General features: G+C 46.3%; 1 protein-coding gene across 2 annotated transcripts in view; it reads left to right on the forward strand.

Moving 5' to 3' along the window:
• ncoa3 (nuclear receptor coactivator 3) overlaps positions 1-21516 on the forward strand; it is a 50628-nt gene extending 29112 nt beyond the window's left edge. For both annotated transcript variants that reach the window (XM_080846260.1, XM_080846259.1), the window contains exons 3-24: positions 3273-3321; positions 5503-5607; positions 6154-6314; positions 7195-7295; positions 7689-7863; positions 8143-8325; positions 8974-9060; positions 9343-9486; positions 9625-9772; positions 10006-10577; positions 10819-11969; positions 12203-12332; positions 12637-12798; positions 13091-13309; positions 13501-13618; positions 13784-13955; positions 14242-14643; positions 14838-14939; positions 18599-18836; positions 19278-19458; positions 19618-19825; positions 20012-21516. In XM_080846260.1, the coding sequence (XP_080702386.1) occupies positions 5522-5607; positions 6154-6314; positions 7195-7295; positions 7689-7863; positions 8143-8325; positions 8974-9060; positions 9343-9486; positions 9625-9772; positions 10006-10577; positions 10819-11969; positions 12203-12332; positions 12637-12798; positions 13091-13309; positions 13501-13618; positions 13784-13955; positions 14242-14643; positions 14838-14939; positions 18599-18836; positions 19278-19458; positions 19618-19825; positions 20012-20023 (4752 nt within the window). In that variant the 5' untranslated portion in view covers positions 3273-3321; positions 5503-5521 and the 3' untranslated portion in view covers positions 20024-21516. The remainder of the gene's footprint in view (positions 1-3272; positions 3322-5502; positions 5608-6153; positions 6315-7194; positions 7296-7688; positions 7864-8142; positions 8326-8973; positions 9061-9342; positions 9487-9624; positions 9773-10005; positions 10578-10818; positions 11970-12202; positions 12333-12636; positions 12799-13090; positions 13310-13500; positions 13619-13783; positions 13956-14241; positions 14644-14837; positions 14940-18598; positions 18837-19277; positions 19459-19617; positions 19826-20011) is intronic.
• The last annotated feature ends 587 nt before the right edge of the window (positions 21517-22103 follow it).

The raw sequence follows: 22103 nt of genomic DNA on the forward strand, positions 1-22103 counted from the left end.
AAGGGCTGGGCAATATGGACCAAAAATGATATCAGGCTAAACGAACTGAATGAATAGGGCATTTAGGTTTTCATTGTAAAAAAAATCTTTTTTGAATAATCAATTATTTAGAAAAAAATTAATGCTTTTTTAAGCATTTACATTATATGCATAATATGATTACCACATACCTTACTGAAAATATAGATATATTTATTTGATGAAGTGTCAACCAGCCCAGGCTGTTAATGCGCTCACGAGATACCAAAGAAAAACTCCTCTTGACAGTTTCACCCAGTGATAAATTACATTGTGATTTTATAATTTGCCATCAAACACATAAAACCTTTATTCACCTAACGACCATCAACTTGTAGTAAGTTACTTGCCACAATTGCCACAACAGTATTGCCTACAATAAACACCACCAAGTACCTGGGATCAAACCAGAGATGTATTTCACATTCATAAGATATCCTAGCAGGTAGGGTAATTGTCTTCTGTCTTTTTGAGGAGTACATTCATTTAAAAAGATCTGCAGCTAACTTTCTCTGTACTTACATTAAAAATGTAAATCGTGCAGCTCCTGACTGACAAATCATGTTAGCTTCATGAGCTAACAGTTAGCTAACTAGACCTGTTGCTGGTGCCTTAGACAGGTTAGGTTGACAACTTTTTAAACTATATTTTACCACAAAGTTAATGTTATAACATTACGGAATCCGGCGACTAACTGTGTCGTTTAAAGTGGTGCTGTCAAGAGTTTTTTCGCAGCATCTTCCCCAATCATCAGTACATATCCACCGCAGGTGGCAGAAACAGTTCCTCCACGCTCGTAAAGGCCTTTTTGGTCTGTTCCAGACCTCTAGCTACCAAGGGCCTGATTTACTAACATTGCGACTGCAGCTTAATCTGTGGTCGCACATTAACGCACAGTGTTTTTGCGCATTTTTCGTGGTATTTATCAAACCAGATCCGCGCTGGGCAATCATTATTTAGCGCACCGTTAAAAGACGGGAGAAATCGCCTGCAAGTTACTGCCACCATGGAGATTCGACGAAGAGAAAATGAAGGTTCAGCGAAGAGGAGATAGATATATTGGTTCACGTTCGCTCAATCACTGAACCTGAGTCAATGTGTGCGCTGTTATATTGTTGTTCTGCCCGCCATCACCTACAGCGAGATGTTTAAAAGAACACGATTATAAAGAATATGCTATTGGTGGCATTAATGCATAAACTGTCTATTATAAAAATATAGATGTGTACATGGCGAGATTAATAATTTCTACAAGGGACATGGGGTTCACTACAATATATATGGACGTGGGTGCAATCAATGGTTCCAATTACGTTCGGAAAGTTTGCGATTTCAAAAAAAGTCCTGTTTGATGTCTCTAATTTCAGCTATGGCAGTGGGGAAATGTATTGACCAATGCGTCGAGTACCTGGGTGAATATTTGGCTGAGTGAAGGCTGAGATATACCAACTGCTTATGCTATAACTGTTTGAAATGATCCGATGCCAATATTTGCAATGTTATCCGGAGTTTAACAACTGATGAAATGGAATGTGATCACCGGTTGGAGGGTTCGATGTCGTCTCTGATCTGGTTCAGTAATTGAAGTATTGCGTGGCTGGTTAACCTGTACCGTCTAATGATTTGTGGTTCGCTTAACTGAAAAAGTGTTATACGAGTTGAAAAAAAAAAATTCTGTGCGCTGTCTATGTCTTCGCCTTGCTCTTATAACTGCTGCCATATCAACGTTTTCAGACTCAATGGAAATGCGCTTCCTGGTTAAGACGTGCTTTTATGAGGCGGAGAATTATCCCGCAAATTAGAGACGTGCGCTCGCCAGGCAGTTTTAGTAAATACCACGCAATACATCATGAGGGACACTTAACTTCTCTCCTCCCATATATTTGTTTCTTATACCCTGCCCACCTCGTTTTGGTTTACACCCCCAAAGCGTAAAAATGCGCTTCTACTCAAATGCGCCTCCTTTGTAAATACCGTTTTATGTTTACGACCGCTATTTTACGCCTGAAATGGGCGCAATCCTGTTAGTAAATCAGGCCCCAAGTAACTTGCCTTCAAAGTACTCTTCAACTGTTAAGCCATTGTCGAAATGGTCTTCTTTTGTGTGTGAAAACAGTTTTTCACCTGATTTTCAGCGAATGCTTGAAACCAAATCTAATATAATCATGCTTGTATTTACGCTGAATTTAAGTAGTTAACGGTAGTATTACATTGCCAATGCTGTCATTCTTTCGATTGGGAAACCTCTAAATAGGATAGTATTTACATGATCTGTTCGTTATGCCTATTTATACTTTTGATATTGTATTTATATTAAATTGGTTGAGAAACACTGGTCTAGAGGGACCACCGTAGACACAGAGGGAGAGTGGGGGCAGGGGTTGTGCGGAGAGTGTGAGAGCTGCAGACACTGGCACGACTTAACAGAAGAAACAGGTTATATAACAACATCAAACTATATCAATAGAAACAATATTGTTTCATCCTATACACCGTTTGGGAATATATATACGATATACCTTAAAAAGTCGGTATACCGCCCAGCCCTAGTACTTTGTTCTCATGGTTGTCACAAGAATCCCAGTGGGCCTTCTCAATCAGTTGAGGTTCACCATCATGTATTGTTAAGAACACTGCAGCGGTTTGACTCGGTTGACACCGCCTAAATCACCTCAGACTGCAGCTCAGTCTAGATCAGATCTAGCCTGCACCAGATCAGTGATGAATTTGTTTCCCAGTCTCTTGTTTTCATCTTGACTATGGTGGGAGATTTTAAGAGCTGTGGTGAACTGTGGATCTCAAAGCACAGAGATGATGCCTTAAACCACAGTCTACAGTCCCACCCTATGTAACTCGGTGGTCCTAAAGTCATTAAAGTGGCACTGAGCAAAGAAGCTCCTGTGCTCTGTTAGTTCATTATGTTGTACACTGTGAGTTGCCGTGTCAGCTTGTTCGGAGAGGCAGTTGTTTTTGGCAAACGCCTCCTCCTCGTCGAGAACAAGCTTGTTTACTCAGAGAGCATGTTAAAGCAGAGCCTTGTTGAGAGCGAGTGTGGCAATGAGAATATAAATGGCGAATCATAACACCATTAATTTTCAACAATGGGAGGCAGTGTTTTTGATGTTGTGTCTGGATGTGATGTACAAATAAGGGGAGTTTTGTCAGGGGCGCTAGTTATTGGAAGCTCATCACCGTGTTCATTAGCTGTTTGTCCATCTGCTAGCCTGCCAAAAATGACATCCTGTTTCTTTCAGGATGTGAAGCTAACAGAAGTTCATGTCACCATTCTACACAACTGCAGAGGTGAGTATCCAAAGCAAGGGGGAAAGAGGGGGAGATGAAATGGAAAGACCGATAGAAGAAGATAGAGAAACAGAGATAGTATGAGACTAGTGTGTATGTGTGTGCGCAAGTGTGGATTGTATGTATTGTCTTGGTGTTCGATGTCCCGGAGCTGAAGTTTGGAGTTGTATATGTGTATGAGTGTGAGAGGGAGAGAGAGTGTTTGTGTGTGTTAGAGCCAATCAAACGTGTGTGTGTGTGTGTATATTAGAGTCTGGGGGAAGGGGAAGGCATGTGAGCACATTGCTGGTCGGGAATGGCTTCCTCTGGATTGAACTCTGGAGAGGGTCACTCACAGGGCAAGGGCAAGACACGGCCACACCAACGACAGAAGCGGTCAACAAGAGAGAATTAAAAAAACTAAACAAAGGGAGATGGAGGAAGGGACCAGAAAAGAGAGAGTATGAGAGAAGGCAGGAACATGAAAACAGAGTGGAGGGTATCATAGAGAAGAGGGGAAAATGATGGAAATAGAAGCAGAGGGTAGAGTAGGGGGATGGGGTCTGACCGCAGCTCCTCGCTCACAGTCTCTCACGGAGTAATGAGATAAAGGGAGATTCTGGTGCTCTAGTGCTTGTGAGGGTCCTAGGTGTAAGTGGATATATTGTGAGGAACATTGTGCTATTGCCGTGTATGTCCTTGTATACAGTATGTTGTTAAACAGGGCTGATTGCGTTATCGCAATCATTTTTTTCATATCAGTCGATAATTATTCCTCATTTTTAAGGCCTATTTTAAAGGGAACAGTCCACAATTCTAATTCAATCAACTTTTTGTGAAATTCAGTGAATTGCTCCTCACAATCCTCTAGCTGTCTGTTTAGTTTGTGTGATCCAAAACACTCCAGTGTTTGTACACAGTCCTTAGCTCAGCAAATAGGTAAGAAACATAGTGTGTGTGTGTGTGTGTGTGTGTGTGTGTGTGTGTGTGTGTGTGTTTCGTATTCTTAAATAAATAGCGTGAGGAAAAGGTAGAATTGAGCCACCGTCATTATTATTATATTTCAATTGAATTAAATTGAATATTGGAGCTACTCTAGGTTTAGCTAAAACCATTGGAGAGAGTTGCATCTCCGGCTGCCATTTGCAAGCGATATTTTATGAAGTTCAAAAGCCTAAATCCATGAATGTAGCCAACTTACTAAATTGATTAGGATGCATTCCAGAAATTTCACAGTTAACTATGACAAGCACTCATAGATGTTAAAACAGATAGGACTGCACTGACTGTCACCAAGGTTTGGATCTTTTGAGCTGTTTCAGGCCCAGCCATACTGGAAAAAAAAAAAACTTGTTCCATGACGTCAACTTAGGCGCTACTCTTTCTCAATACAACTCTGGATAAAACAGGTTTGTTGTGTTCCAGGTCTTGGTCGAAACTCTTACGCTTCTATAGAATTTGTACACCAATGTGCTCTGGTCTCGTGACACTTTTTAAAAATGCCCTTAACTACTGGCGAGCTCACATGTGAATTTTTTTATTTCGTTGTTTTTAGTTTTACTTCGTCTCTGCACACATCTCCTCACTTGCATTCTATTCTGCCTATGTTGTTGTACGACATGTGGAGGGTGAAACGGAGTAATACAGCTTTTAAATGATAATCTGCAAAATCAAGGTGTGTGATTAGCTCTTTCTAAGTCAGAGAGGGAGCACACTCGTGATTTACGCATGCACGAATGAGTGAGTGCTTATTGACAAGATTCCCTCTGGTAACACACAGACCTGACAGTCGAACGCCTATTTCCCTCTGGGCTTGTTTTCTTTCCGTCATCAACCTCTCGCTCGCTCGCTCTCTCTCTCTCTCTCTAATTCAGGTTCTACTATGGTCTGATTGCTATTGCCTCATGTCATGGGAAAAACAAAAATTCTGAAATGTGCTGTGACTGTTTCTACACCAGTGGTGGAAAGACTAGATTGTGAGTTGGAACTGTTTAGGTATTCAGGAAAGCCAGAGGTTCTTCACACACACACACACACACACAAACTGGTGCTAAAGATGGTCTTTCATCTCATGGAGCCTGTTCTTCCTCAATGAGTCACAGGTTCCTGCTTGTGTGTGTGTCTGTGTGTGTGTCTGGTAGAGTGTGTGTGAGTGAGTGACATTGTGTGTGTTAACCTCATTCTCTGTCCTTATACTCTCAGGTGCTGATATGCGTTGAAGATGAGCGGTGTGGGAGAGAATGCTTTGGAGCCAATGTGCTCAGACCGGAAACGCAAGCTTTCCACATGTGACACACCAGGCCTTGGGTATGTGTATATGTAGTCATTGCATTTGCTCCCTGTTAACTGAAGTGATAGGCTCTGCAACATTTGAACATTTTTGCATAACCTTTTGTTTCAGCTGAATATGAAACCCACGTGTGCTTAATGTGCCATAGTGCTGTTATGACACTGAGAAGCATGGCCATCTATTCCCAGTAATCCTTTGCAAACCAGTCTGACCACAATCCTGAGCAGATAGAGTGACAGAGAAAGATAGACAGACAGAGAATGTGTGCGATGTAATTATGACGTCATGAAGGGCTGGGGCAGGTGTTTCTATGGTGCCTATAGCAACGCATCAAACATTGGGCGGGGATCACTAGGCAACTTCAAAGGAAATGCAAAGCGAAAGAAGATATCTAAATTAACAAAAATATATATGAAAAAGGTTGGACACAGGTTGACCCTCCAGTCAGACCTCAGGCGGAAAGACCCAGATGCAGATCCTGCTCTCTCCTCTGCCTATTTCTTTCTGTCTCATCTCTCCGTTCCCATCCCTCACTCCTGATCTTTTCTTGTTCCTCACTGCAGGTGTGACAAGAAGAGGAGAGAGCAGGAGAGTAAATACATAGAGGAGCTGGCGGAGCTGATCTCGGCCAATCTGGGCGACATCGACAGCTTCAATGTGAAGCCTGACAAATGTGCCATCCTCAAGGAGACCGTCCGTCAGATCCGCCTCATCAAAGAACAGGGTGAGGGGAGTGTGTGTGTGTGTGCGAGAGAGAGAGAAAAAAGCTGACCTTTTGTGGTCATGGCAACCATGACGCTCTCCGGACAGTGCCAATCAGGCTGCATGTCCAGGCAAAGCACTGGCAGCTCCTGAATTATATGGCTGTAGTCTTGACCAGAGTATGGTATCGCAAAAGAAGCAGTCAGCTAGCATTTGTGTGTGTGTGTGTGTGTGTCTGTGTGTGTGTGTGTGTGTGTACATAATTTATGTTTGTGTGTGTGTGTGTGTGTACGTGCATGTGGCCCAGAGGCTATGGTTGCTGCAGCCGTCACCACCAGCCCACGGAGCAGCTTGTTTTTGTGTATTGAGGTGTTGCCATGACTACAGGAAGTGAAATAATATGTACCCTTTTTTTCTCTCTTTCTCTTTCCGTCCCTCCATCTGTCACTCTTTGTATCTGTGGCTTTCCCCTTTTGTTTCTTGCCACCTCTGCTCGGTGACCATTAATACCACAGCTGGGTTAAGCTGTCCTCCTAATTGAATATAATTAGCAAATTACATTAGTCTTTCATTTCCAACTAGCCACAGTGTGTCTGTTGTGGTCAAGTGGTAGAGAGTGTGTGCTGTATGTGCACTATCGTGAATCCCCTCAGACAAGCTAAAGATTTGCCTAATACGCTTCAATACTTCCTCAATAATGCTGCCCCCTGGTGGTTGGGTAATTCGCACACACATACAGTCACCAACGTTGGGATTTGGAGGAAATTGTATAGCTGACTGCATTTAAAGCTTACTTAAGAAGAATGCCCTTGGAGGAATCTCTGAAGCTTGTATGTGAGCAATTGAAAACACACATGCGACACATCCTCTGTATGACCATGGTTTGCGTGTCTGTGTTGTAGGAAAGAGCTCGTGTGGGGATGACGACGTTCAGAAGTCGGATATATCATCCACTGGGCAGGGCGTCATCGATAAGGACCATCTGGGGCCACTGCTGTTACAGGTCAGTGCAGGGTTGCTGTGGGGTCAATGTGTGACACCTGAAAGCCAAGCTCTGTGTGTTCCTGTTTCCTAAGTGACAGGCGGAATTGATGTGGCATCTTTGGAAGCAGCAAAGTAGAACCAGTGGCATCAATGGCCATTTAAAATAGTCATTCATTAATTTCCATTAGAAATGATCCTGAGTTTACCCTTGAGTAGTCAACTAGCTTACTATAGTGGTAAATGTTGAGACAAAATTTTGAATGAACACTGTGGTGATTTTAAAAATGTTAAAGATGAATTATAGAAAAGACTCATAGATTATTTTCTGTCACTGGTTACTTCCCTGCATTAAATGTCTTCTCCGACTAACTCTTTATCCTGCCTTCACCCTATCCCTTCATCCTTTTCTCAGGCCCTGGACGGCTTCCTGTTTGTGGTAAACCGCGAGGGCAACATCGTGTTCGTGTCAGACAATGTAACACAGTACCTGCAGTACAAGCAGGAGGAGCTGATCAACACCAGCGTCTACCACATCCTGCACGAGGATGACCGGCAGGAGCTGCACAAGAACCTGCCCAAGGGCAACGGTGAGCATCTCCACCTACAACTGGCACACCAACGGGCACACACACACACACACACACACACACACACATACTTTAAAGCTGGTTGACGTATTATGATACTCGCTTATAACTGCCATACTTTAAAGCTTGATTTTGTTTTGACACAACATTGTTGTGTTGTTCATAGTGTCTAGTCCACTGCCATTCCAAATATGTCCTGCTGTTTAGGGTGTTGTAGAAGTGTTCTTGGATAGCCATTAATTAGCAGATGTGTCTGTGTGTGTGTGTGTGTGTGTGCAGGTCCCAGCGGTCCGTCGTGGGGCCCGGGGGATGCCTCGCGGCAGAAGAGCCACACGTTTAACTGCCGCATGCTGGTGAAGTTTGGCCAGGGCTCGCATGAGGAGGGCACTGGAGGCCAGCGCTACGAGACCATGCAGTGCTTCGCCCTCACACAGCCCCGAGCCATGATGGAAGAGGGGGAAGGTACTGCTCAACCACTGAGTTCTTCGTGTGTGTGTGTGTGTGTGTGTGTGTGTGTGTGTGTGTGTGTGTGTGTGTGTGTGTGTGTTTCTCTCTATCTCATTGACTGGTATTGAGTCATGCATCTACTCTCTTGCGTCAGTAAGAAATCTGCTTGCACACGCACATACTCACTCGGTCATTCACAGAGTCATTCATTTATTTATTGATTTATTGATTGATTGATTGTCTGTCTGTCTGTCTGTCTGTCTGTCTGTCTGTCTGTCTGTCTGTCTGTCTGTCTGTCTGTCACACATTTCACCTCCTCACTGTGGCATGCATTCAGTCAGGCATGTTTGAAAGCACTCAAACTTACATGTTAACATTTTCTCCCCATTGCAGTTATGCTCATATTACATCCAGCCCTTCAGTCACGTATTTAATCACAGCGCTTCGTCCTGACCTTGTCTGTCTGCTATATAAGTTTGTTTAGGCATATAAAGACCATTAGTCTCTTAGGCTTAAAATGCTGGGGCCACTGTAAGTAAGGTTTGAGCAAACTCCTTTAGTTTCCAAGAGTGAAGAGGGAGATTTAATGGAAATGCATTGTCTCACATGCTGTTTTTTTATATATCTTAATGAGTCCTGTGTATGTGTGTTTTTGTTCGACAGACCTGCAGTCGTGTATGATCTGCGTTGCTCGCCGCGTCGCCGCTGTGGAGTGGACTGAGCGGTTCAGTACTCGCCATGAGCTGTCAGGTGAGCGGTTACCTTGGTAGCTTTGAGTCATCAGCGCCAACCATGACGATAGCAGGCAGCGCTAATGTAGCCATGGCTACAGCACCTATAAACCAGAAGGCTATGATAACTGGACCACTTAACGAGGGGATCTAAACTTGATACGAACCAGAAAACATGAGGGCACTTATAACTGACTAACTCCCTTTTTCTTTCTTTGTGTGCGTGAGCGTGCGTGCGTGCGTGCGTGTGTGTGTGTGTGTGTGTGTGTGTGTGTGTGTGTGTGTGGTGTGTGATTGACAGGTAAACTGATAGAGATTGTGGACCAGGCTTCCCTCCACAGCACCATGCGTCCTGGCTGGGAGGACCTGGTGCGACGCTGCATGCAGATGTTCCTGCACCGCAGCGAGGGCCAGCCCTGGTCCTACAAGCGTCATTACCAGGAGGGTAAGCCATCAGAAACGTTAACATGTTTACTCTCTGACTCGCCTTGTGTAGCCAACTGTGGAAACAGTGTTTTGCTATCTGATCAAGTACTAAATGTTTTTTATGTGTTTTTTTTTGTTTTTTTTTCTCTCCCTCCAGCCTTCCTCCATGGCAGGGCTGAGACGACCCCGTACCACTTCTCCCTCTCTGACGGCACACCCGTCACCGCTCAGACCAGGAGCGAACTGTGCCGTAACCATGGCACCAATGAGCAACCCACCTTCCTGTCTACACACCTGTTGCAGAGGTGAGACCCTATGGCTAGTCTCTAGAGCAGTGCTTTTGCAGCAGTGTTTTTGTCTTAGTCATACAGCTGAGTGTTCTGAGTGATTTCATTCATATTGTTACGATGGTGTCTTAACACATGTGACTTATCTGTGGTCAAACTCAGAGTGGTGTGTCTTAAAGTGTGGTGTTCACCACCCATGTCTTGGTTTAGTTTAGTAGATTTCATTATTGATTTGTGTTTTCCTGAAACAGGGAGCAGAATGGGTATCGGCCCAACCAGGGAGGTGTAATGAGGCCCCAAGGCATGGGGAATGCCCACCCAAATGCCCAAATGAATATGATGCCCAATGGGTCGATGGGTATGGGTCCTCACAGGGGCTATGGGATGAACGAGCAGAGGCACGCGGGACCCCGAGGTGGCCCCGTGTACAGTGGGGGAAACCGGGGGAATCACATGAACCAGATGAATCAAATGAACCAGATGAATCAAATGGGTCATGGGAACCAGATGAATCCAATGAATCAGATGAACCAGATGAACTCGATGAATCAGATGAACCACATGAATTCAATGAATCAAATGAATCAGATGAATCAAATGAACCAGATGGGACAGATGAACCCCATGAGTCAGATGAATTCAGGGAGTCACATGAATCACCACCCCGGCATGCAGCCCCCGTTCCACGGTGGCAATTATGGGATGGGCATGACGAGCCCCCTGCATGGCAGTCCTGGCATGAATACACCACAGCAGAACATCATTGGCTCCCCACGGGTCAGGGGTAGTCCCAAAATGGGTGCCAGTCCTTTCTCACCTGGAGGTAAGTCGTCTTCTTTAGCATAAGCTGTGTCCAGGTCTTCTAAACAATCGATTCTCTCAGTGCTATTTAAATATCCTTCAGTGTCCTGTCATTGTTTCACTTGGCTCATCACTGGAAAAGAAATAAATACAAATGAGCTATTTTGTTTTCTTGTACGTAGTGATTTTAAGAAAAAGGCAACAAATCCAGCCACATATATGAGGTTGTTCTAGCGCTTTGACGTATCTTCCCCCCTCTCTAGGGCTGCACTCCCCTATGGGCTCAGTCAGTGGAGGCTCCGGTGGAGGCTCAGGAGGCGGCAGCTTCTCCAGCAGCTCTCTCAACGCCCTGCAGGCCATCAGCGAGGGCGTGGGCTCCTCCCTGCCCTCCACGCTCTCCTCCCCGGCTCTCAAGCCCGACTCCTCCCCCAGCGTCAACCCCAGCCAGCACGGCCAGGCCCACTCTCAGAACCCCAACCAGAACCAGAGCCAGAATGGGCCCTGTAAGCCGGCTCCACACTCTGATTCCAAGAGCCCGGCTGCTGCCTTACACTGCGGCACCGCGGCTGACCAGCCGGGGCATCAACACACGTTGCCACCAGAGGGCACTGTGAAGGCCGAAGGTCATCAGTCCTGCAAAGAAAGCAGCGGTGGCGGCGGACCAGAGCCCAACCGCAGGGTCCCTGACAACAAGAACCACAAGAAGCTCCTCCAGCTCCTCACCTCCCCAGCTGATGACCTGAGTTTGGGAGCAGCAGGAGGAGCAGGAGGAGGTGGCGGAGGAATGGGTGGTCCTGGAAGCGCTGCCCCATCTCAGTCCGGCCGAGCTTCCACACCTATGGGCATGGACGCTAAGGAGCAGGTGGGCATGACCAGCCCAACCTCGACAGGCGTCTCCTCCACGTCATCGTCTTCCTCTTCCGGCAACATGCAGTGTCCCCACCAGGGCTCCGGGGGCGTGTCGTCTACAGGGGGGCTGGGCGGTCTGGGCCACCACTCCACCCACTCCCTGCAGGAGAAGCACCGGATTCTCCACAAGCTGCTGCAGAACGGGAACACCCCGGACGAGGTGGCCCGCATCACCGCCGAGGCCACGGGCAAAGTCCCCCTGGGCCAAGAGGCGGCGGCGGCGGCGGCGGCGGCGGCAGCTGCGGCGGCAGCAGCGGCAGCTGAGGCCCAAAGAGGAGGAGGGGAGGTGAAGCAGGAGCAGCACAGCCCCAAGAAAGAGAAGACTCACGCACTCCTCCACTACCTCCTCAACAAAGACGACTCCAAAGATCCGCTGGGGGCCACCGACAGCAAGCCCAAACCCGAGGAGCTGGAGGGTGGGGGAGGTTCAGGCCCAGGAGCTGGGATCTCCTCCACCAACACCGCTGGCATGGAGGGCAAAGTCAAGGTGGAACAACCAGATGAGGTAAACAAAACAAAACAATAAGCCCCTTTTTCTTCACTTGTAAATTGTTTGATTTAATCTATATTATTACATTCAGGGATGTTTAACAGTGTTTTAAACCACAGATCTGAATTCCTGTTGTTAGATTAAACACGTAATTTTTTTTTTAATTGATTGTGTTCTAACTGGTGGATACATTGACTGATTTGTAAAGAATGTATTTACCAATGCATTTTTATTCTCGTCTCTCTTAGTTGGACAGCCTGGAGTCTATCCTTGGAGGCTTCCGCAACTCTGCTGGAGGGATGTTCAGGGATCATGGCAACGCAGGAGGAGCAGATGGAACCAACAAGCAGGGCAACGGACCTAACAACAGTGCCCATGGTAACCACCGAGTAGATGTAAACACCCACGGTCCAGTTACTAGAACTGGAACTCTCAGCCTATGAGAGTTTTATTGCTAAGCCACACAATGGCCTTAATAGTCTCTGATTGGAGTGGTGCTTGTGAAGTTAGTAAAACTTGTCCATAGCCTGCCTATCCTTCCCTTGACAGATTTATGCCCTTGTGTGTCAATCACTTTTAAGAAATGATGCGCTGACCTCTTGTTCTATGTAGCGTGTAAGTTGTTGGGCAGGAGTATTGGGTCTTCTAAAATAATCTCCCTCTGTATGTGTGTGTCTTCCAGACAGGGACCGTGTGTGTGGGGTCCCAGGGCAGCGGTTGCCCTTCCAGAGGGCGATGTCTGTGGACAGCAAGCCCCCAGTGGGCATTGGGGGAACAGGCCGCAGGAGCGCCCCCTGTCCTGGCCTTATCAAGCAGGAGAGTGCAGACAGTGCACTGAGCATGGGTGAGTCCCCCTGCTGGACACTGATGGCACCTGCAGCCGTATGTCTGCATCTTCTATATATAATGAGGGAGGGAGAAATGCCTGATATCATCTTAAATGTTACGAAAAGTAATGTCATTGTCCATTTTTCCATTAGAGTCTTTGTGATCAGATCCTTAGTTAACTAAATATTAACATATTTGATTATCTTTTTACAGTTGTGGTTTTAAAAACTAGTCTGAAGCTATAGTATTATTGTTGATACATAGAACTGAGTGCTGTGCTTGAGAGCTCCTTTCCGTGTGTCTTTTAGGTGGCATGAACAGGGGCATGGGAATGCCCCAGCAGCCGCCCAACATGATGGGCCCAGGTGACTGGGGCATGTCTAGGTCAAGTGCCAGTCCCATTGGCCCAGCTGGGCACCCAAGCATGGGGCACAACCCTAAAGGGATGATGGGAGGGCCCATGGTGAACAGGTCCAACAGCCTACCGGCCACCCGCTCCATGCTCCAGCAGCAGCTCATGGATATGGGTAAGGGGGGTTCTTGGGAGTCTGGGGACATGAAGAGGCAATGCTACACATTAATGCAATATTGTGTTTTTGGATATGAATTTGATTTGGCGAAGGTTGACATAAAGGTGCCATGTATTTTGTGTTGTGGTTTAGTGATCATGTATATATTCTAAATGTCTAAATGACTGTGTATTTGTGTTCTTGCGCAGGTCCCAGTGATGTACACATGGGCATGAATGCCTACAGAGGACGGGGCCCTCCTACCCAGTCGCCCTCCTGGCCTGACAGAGGCATGGGCATGGACGGACCACAGAGTAATCACAGCAGGTATGCCTCAACAATCACCTCTGCCGGCTCCAGGGCCTTATCACGTGTGCATGGTGCTTTAGATGTGCGATGCTTACAGAAACATCTTAAAACCATACTAGATTATTTATTCAGTTACTACTGTCAGACGTTTTGGTAAAGTGTCCATCCCTGTGTCACCTAAAGGCAACAGTTCCGTAATCCTCTGGATGAGCTGCTAGTTCCCCCGTCCACCAGCGAGGGCCAGAGCGACGAGCGAGCGCTACTGGACCAGCTGGACTCGCTGCTTAACAACGCTGACGTCATCGCACTGGAAGAGATCGACCGCGCATTAGGCATCCCCGACCTGGTCAGCCAGGTAAGACAACATGGAACACTCACTGTGGCAGCGTCCTCTATTCAGAGATCTGCTTGGCTTCTCAATTTACCTTCTCATGGCAGCTTTCAGGGAGCACGTTGGTATTATTTTTGGTTTGGGTTTTTTAATTTCATTCTTATTCATCATCAACACATATCTTATATTGAGAGCCCAACAATTACAGTAGGTTTAGTCTGTAGGCCTGGAAGGCCCTCAAAAGAACCTCTCCCCCACTAAAACAACGGTAGAACTACATGCTGTAACTCATCTCCCCTTTCCCACACAGGGCACAGAGCGGCAGCAGCAGCGGCAGCAGCTGCAGCAACAGCTTCAGCAGCGGCGGCAGTCCCATCCCTCCGAGCCCTTCTCAGGCCCAGACCCCCCTATGGGGATGGACGGCAAGCCCATGTACAGCCAGGGCTACCCAGGACCTCCCTCTGCTATGGGGGGCATGCAGGCTAGCTACGGGCCTGGCGGCGGGGGCGGTGGCAGTGGTCCCATGCCGGGTCAGTCTGGTGCGGGCTTCGGCCCCATGATGAACCAGGGCGGCCAGCAGGGTGGGTTCCCCGGGATGGGCCCCATGGGAGGCATGGCAGGTCACCCACGGGCCGGCATAATGCAACCCCGCATGATGAGCGCCACCAAGCCCCTCCGCATGCAGCTGCAGCAGAGGCTACAAGGAGTGCAGGTACGGCAGCCTTAGCACACAGGGTCGCATAGAACTACATGTACACACACACACACACATACACACACACACACAATACAGTTCTACTGACATTCGTACAGTCTCACAGGCTAAAAGGGTTGATGCCGTCTGGAGGAGATCTCTGAGATGCTGACATTGTCCCCTCCTATCCTATCCTCTCCTCTCCTCTCCAGTTCATGAACCAGAGCAGACAGGCCATGGCCATGAAGATGGAAGGAGGCCCTGGAGCCAACCCAGCGCTGAGGCCCGGCATGCAGCCAGGAATGAGCTCACAGGTACCAAAGACACCGCCTGGAGCACGCTCACATTCATTTTCAATTCATATCATAAGCCTAGACATATAAAAATTATAAAAAACACATAGTCCCACCCTGCTCGTACACCTCCCTGAACCCGGTGTAACTATCCCCATAAGAAAAGTGAACGTTAGCTCGATCCGTCAGTCACTAGTAACTAGTGCAAATGCAAACTGAGGCAAGTATCTAGTACAGTAGTTAACAGATAAACACACCATAAGAGTTTAACTTCCCTCATTTTTCTTCAAATAAGTATTGGAACTGAAAATGTAAATATTATTAATTACAACATCAAAATGACCGATGAAATGAAAATGAGTTTAACATCAAAGCTAACGCTGGCTTCATATCAACTGGCGAACAAAGATAAACAAACTTGTTACCGTCAGAGTCCAAATTATCAATCCCCCACTACTACCTCGGTTTCTTCATGTATCTCAGCGTCAGGAACCTTTGAGACAACATAGTCCATTGCCAGCTGAGCGTCGCTGAACACGTGCTCCTTTTCCCCAGGCAGAGTGATGCGAAACTTAGCAGGTAGACGAAATCCAAAGCGAGCCCCTTTGATAGCACGTAGTCGCTTCCTAACATCCCCAAATACAGCCCTCCTTTTAGCTTCGGCGGTGGTAAGGTCGGGAAAGATGTAGATGGGTCAGTTGTTGAAGGAGAGAGACCTCAGTTGGCGTGCCTGGCGCAGAATGAGTTTGCGTACCTGAAAGTAATGTACTCTGATGACAAAGGCTCTCGGAGGTTGGCTAGGCTTTGGTTTGGCTTGCAAAGTTCTATGAGCCCTGTCAAGTAAGGGTTTATCCCCCAATTTAAGCACATCACAAAGCACACTGGAGACAAATTCAGTCGCCGACAGCCCTTCTAGGTCCTCTGGAATGCCCACGAGTCTGATGTTATTTCTCCGGGATCTATTGTCCAGGTCCTCGCACTTAAACTGTAGCTCCCTGACTTGGCTTTGCAGCGTCGTTACCGTTGCCTCCAGAGCAGACATAGAGTCACTGGTAGTGGAAGCTGATGTCTCCAGATCTATCAGACGGCTATCTTGCTCCTCTACCGTTTTCTGCAAGCTAGTTACATAGAAGGTTAATTCCTCTCTGACAGCAGCAATGTCAGCCTATACTCCGCCAACGGCCAGATCTATTTTGGATAGGGTGACCAGATTTGCCGGACCTAAAACCGGGACACTTTGCGCGTGCCCATAATGCTCGCGCAAAGGGGGAGGCATGTTTGCGCGCATAGCGCGCAGCATTTTTTTGGGGTGCCCATTTGAAAATTATCAAATGATAAATATTGTAAAATGGGCTGAAATGGAAGCCACCCAATGCATTCACTTTAATCATGTCAAATTAGAATTCACTATCATTAACTGATTATAAACAACAACATTCTATAGGTAGGGACTGATTTTATTGTTTCGAAATACTAGAGAGATATATTAATGCAAAGAATAGAGAGATGTCGATAGTTATTTCTTGTATTTCAAATTTGCTCGTTCACACTAACACAATAGCTAGCTAGCTCGCTAGCTTAGTGTTAACATAGCCCACTACATTACAATATTCCCTTTCATTTACCTCAAGTAAACCTACATTTGAGCAGGTAACAATCGTTAACAACTACAGATAACAGATACAGCCCATTCTGTAACTACCTGTACTTACAAGTTCACTCCTTGCACCGATTACTTTGAGCTAAACTCCATGGCTATAATCCTGGCTGTCGTTGAAGAGACGTTAATAGGCAGAAACAAATACATTGTAACTAGTGATGTGTCGTTCGTGAACGATTCGTTCATTTTGAACGAATCCTTACAACGACTCGAGAGTAACGAGTCCTCTCAAAAAAAGATTAGTTCTTTTTCTCGTTCATGACCGGCCGCGCATCGGGACTGTTGCATTGGCTAAGCCAAGGAAACAGAAATTATTCGTTGAATGCAGGTCACGTGAAAAATGATCTAAAGACTCGTATCCGAAGACCCAGTCGTAAAAAAGAACGAATCATTTCTGTTTCCTCTAGCTGTACTGAGCCTATGCAGGTCACGTGGAAAATGATCCAAAGACCCATTCACCCATATCCGGCAGATGAACGAATCATTGACCCAAAGACATGGTTTGCAAAAGAACGTAACATTGAACGAAAGACCCATATCCGGCAAAAGAACGAATCATTGAAGGAAAGACCCATATCCGGCAGATGAACGAAACGTTGATCCAAAGACACAGAGTCGGGAGGTGAACGATTAGGTCATTTGTCGGATGCAAGTATTTGGATCATTTTTCACGTGATCTGCATAGGCTCAGCATGGGAAGCTAGAGAAAACCGAAATGTTTCGTTCATTTTGACTGGGTCTTCGGATACGGGTCGTTGGATATTTTTTCACGTAACCTGCATATGCTCAGAAGAGGAAACAGAAAGGACTTATTAACCTCGTTCACTTTCGACTGTCTATGTTTAGTAAGACGTGAATGATATTCGTTCACAAGAAATAATTACAGGTTTAGTTATTTTAACTTTACATACAGTTCAGTGCAGCGTAATTGTTTGCCGTGATAATTAAATGCTTATGTGATAATAAATGACCATTTCATCCAAACTTTCATAATAGGCTATGAAATGAACGAACGACTCGAAAAAGATTCGTTCATTTTACTGAACGAGATTCAAAGATTCGAGTCGGTAAAATTATCCGAACTTCCCATCACTTATTGTAACGCTGGTTGCACAGGTTATGCAGACGCAGACCACTATGATTGACTGACACACGCACATTGTTCAAATCATACGCTGGACGCTTTATTAGTATTTCTACATGGGTTTAGTTAATGATCAGGCTATAATAAGACCACATCGGCTGTGTAATCGCTGACAACCGGGACAATTTCATAGTGGTTGGTGTAAACCGGGACATTTTAGCGTCCCGACAGGTTTTGGTCGGAAAGCGGGACACACAACTCAAAATCGGGACGGTCCCGGTAAAACCTCAGGCGAGCTAGCATTAGCACCACGAGTAGTCCCTGCTGCGTTGGAAGACGATTTAGCAGTCGGTGGCTTAATATTTGTGCCTTTAAAATCGGTCAGTAAACGTCCAAGTACTTTAGATGTCGAAATCTATCGATGTCTGAGGTAAAAAGTCAAAATAACTTGTTTAATCTCGAAATCAGAAAAGTTGCCTCTCAGAGCTTGCCAAAGAATCACCTAAATTGCTCCGCCCTCTGTCAATTCATGACTAATTTAGACACCGTGGCAAAATAACTCTGAAGACATCTTAAGGAGTGGGTCTAATGAATAAAGCTAGGCTTGTGGGCTTTTTAAGTTATCTCCACACTGTGAGCTCTGTGAACACTGTGACTTACGCGCGTCGCTGAAGCTGTGTTGTGGGCAATGTCACTAGTGTCACTATGATTCCTCTAAATGTTTTAAATCACAGCCTGACCTTAATGTGAAATGACTTCAACTTTCTGTGAAGTAATTGGAAACCTCTTTCTCTCTCTCGCTCTCTCTCTGCCTCTCTCTCTCTCTCTCTCTCTCTCTCTCTCTCTCTCTCTCTCTCTCCCCCCCCCCCCCCCTCTCTCTCTCTCTCTCTCTCTCTCTCCCCCCCCCCCTCTCTCTCTCTCTCCCTCTCCCATAAGCCTGGCTTCCTGAATGCTCAGATGATGGCCCAGCGTAATCGGGAGATGGTCACTCTCCAGATGCGCAGGCAGAGGATGTTGATGATCATGCAACAGCAGCAACAGCAGCAGGGAGGACCGGCCGCAGGCTTCAGCCCCCCGCCCAATGTGACCGCACCTGCCGGCATGGACAACCCCATGGCCGGGCCCCCCATGAACCAACCAGGCCAGCAGGCCTTCCCTTACGGAGGGAACTATGGTGAGGACCTGGGTGTAGTTTCTTCCCTCATGCATTCTCACATCTCTCTGATTCTGTCAGAGACTATTCTCTTACTTTCCTCATACACTGTTAGGGGTGCCTCAGATTTTGTTTGTGGGCCCACACAGCCCATTTAATGAAACGTTTTAAAGAAACCGAAGGAGAACCTTGTGGTGCCTTGTAGTGCAGGACACATCAGAGATCTTTCAATGAGTGAACCTGGATGCACTTTTTTTTCTTCCATTTCACTTGCACTCTCTCCATCCATCTACTCCATCTCATTGGTTTCTCTCTGTCTCTCCTTTCCTCCTCCATATGGTATTTCTGTCTCTGTCCTTCCTCCCCCTGTTTTCCTCCCTCTTCACCTGTCTTTCTATCGTTCACTTCATTGCTGGTTTCTTCCTTCGACTGAGGCGCTGTTTATCTGTTCTCTGTGTGTAGGTATGAGCCAGCAGGGCGATCCCTCATTTGTTGGGACTGGTGGCAGCCCTACGAACAGCATGATGGCGGCACGTATGGCAGGACCTCAGAATCCCATGATGCAGCAGCACCCACAAGGCGGTCCCATGTACCAGTCAGCTGACATGAAGGGCTGGGGACAGGGAGGCATGCCCATGAACAAGTATGTCAAAATCAGCAACCTTTGCATTTGTGTGTGTGCATATATTTGTTAATTGATTAATTTAATGAATTTTGTGGGTTTCAGTGATGTGACTTTATCTTTGAAAAGAATCGAAATTGATAAAGCAACAATGAGTGACTGTTCTCTCCTCGGTTTTAGCTCATACCCTCAACAGCAGCAGTTCCAACAGACCGACACCGGGGGGCAGTATGGAGGCATGATGATGAATGGGGCCATGCAGGGCCAGGCCACCGGTGCAGGCGGCCCGCCGCAGATGGGGCAGATGGGCCACATGCAGGGGCAGATGCCAGGGCAGATGGGGATGAGCTCGATGGGCATGGGCCGTATGCCAATGGGCCCTGAGCAGGTAGGAAGAGACACAGTGTGTGTGTCAGAGTGTGTGTTTTAATGCATTTGTTTATATTGGGGTGTGTGTGTGTATCTGCATATCTGCATACAAGTGTGTTTCTGCCCCAGCTTGATATACGTGTAGTTTTGGACATTTGGTTCTATTGCTCTCTGTTCAATGGCCCGTCTCATCTGTCCTTTACAGAAATACTGCTGAAGTTGTGATGGCCACCAACAGGGCATCCCACCCCCGCCCCGTGCCAGGCCTGTGGAGAGTGCAGTGCCCACCCTTGGTGCCCATCCCTCATAAGGCCACTGCTGCCTCAGCATCCAAGCTCTGGGTCTGTTTGATGACCAGCGGTTGCAAGGGAAGCATTTGTGATCCCTTCTTTCACAGTTCTATGTGAGAAACAGTACCATGAACACACACACTCAGACACACACACCTGTGTTTGTGTGTGTATTTGCTACACTCATGGAAAGCAGTGTTCCCCCATTCGGAATACTGCTGGAGTGCAATGCACCACCAAGCTGATGGATTGGCATGCAGTATTGGGCAAACTGACAGTGGGGTAGTGATCAACCTTCACTCTGGACGTGTCCTTGGGTCATGGTACAACTGGCTGTGGTTGCACTTTATCGGACATTTACCGCAAGGCTGGTTTGTAAAAGAATTGTTGCAATATTTCTTAGTCCTTGTTTTCTTTCCTAGCCTTACAGGAGGATTTGGTGTGTAGCGCCATGTTTTTAGGACATTCAGCGCTCTCTCTCTCTCTCTCTCTATCTCTCTCTCTCTCTCTCTCTCTCTCGCCCTCCCTCCCTCTATCACTATCTCTTTCTCTCTGTGGAGCCTCATCTTAAATGAACCATTGGGATCTGTAAGCACAGGTTATTCAATATTATGCAGATGCAAGCAATAAAATCCTGTCTCTGAGCTTAAGTATGAAACTGTAAGCAAAGCATCATGGACTCAAGGCAGAAAGGTACTGCAGTATTAGACATCCAATGTTTGTCATCTCTCTCCTCCTAAGTTACAAGCAAGCTTCAATTGTATCATACACAATGTTATTTTTAGTTTTTCATTTAAATTTTTGCACAGATTTTTTTTGTTAATCTTAGGTCAATGCTGTTTTGGGGTTTTGGATTTATTTTCATTCTTACTTGGCGGGGAGAGTGGGATGGATTCAAATGCTGTCTTTTCCCAGTAAATCCTCATTTTCATTCTCACTCGGGGCAGACAGAGTGGGATGGATTCAAATGCTGTCTTTTTTCCAGTATATCCTCATTTTCAGTGTTGTCACAGCCATGTTTTTTTTCTTTTCTTTTATGTAGAAAAGGCACTTTTCTTTTATGTACATTTAAATGTGTCCTCTCTTCTTAGGCTGATGATGGCTATATGATGAGCTAGTGCTAAGGACGTAATAGAGGCCAATATCTCACTATATGAACGCTACGTAGCAAACATGTGTGGGTGTGTATACAAGTTTGGGTGTTGGTGTGTCGACATAATTCTATGCCTGTGTGCGCGTGTGCGCGTGTGTGCGTGTGCGTGAGTGCGTGCGTGCGCGTGTGTGCGTGCGCGTGTGTGTGATGCAGGTTAGTATAGCCTTTGGGGCAATACCCAGGCTTTGAGTTCTTCGCCTGTTTTCATGGCTTGTGACTCTAATAAACTTTGTACCTGTTTGGGGAAGTAATCCCCCCCCCCCCCCCCCCCCCCCCTCCTTCTTCCTAGTCCTCACAGGACCACCACCGTGCTAGAGAAGGACACGAGGCTGGACACACAGTCTTTGTCTGTCTGTCGTCTACAGTTCAGAGCCACTTATTTGTTTGGGGGTCCCTCAACTGGGAAGTGCTTTTGTTTGTTTGTTTCTCCTTGTGTTACTGTACCATTATGGAAGACTACCCGTATAAGCTGTAAGAATATGAGATTCTCTCTTTCTCTCACACTCACCATCATCCTCATCATTCAGATTAGTTCTTACTGATAATGAAATATAGCTATATATTTGTTTTCCTTTTTTTTTTTGGCTGAGGAGTCTTTGTAAGAAATCTACCTGCAAGAAAACCATGCGCAATCCAAAGATATTTTTTCAGTGCTTTGAAAAACTTTTGACATTGACTGTAATTTGTATCTAGGTGCTTATGTGTGGCGCACAAGTGTAACATATCTGATGAATATCATTTTATGATTTTGTACCATTTATGGTTTGCATACTCTTGTTACTGTGTGGCCAGTGGCTCAACTATGAGCAGAGTGTGGTTGGGATGGGACATGTTACGAAGGTAAATCCCGAGAG

Source organism: Sprattus sprattus, assembly GCF_963457725.1.
Source record: "Sprattus sprattus genome assembly, chromosome: 10".
In the NCBI taxonomy this organism is placed as follows: Eukaryota; Metazoa; Chordata; class Actinopteri; order Clupeiformes; family Clupeidae; genus Sprattus; species Sprattus sprattus.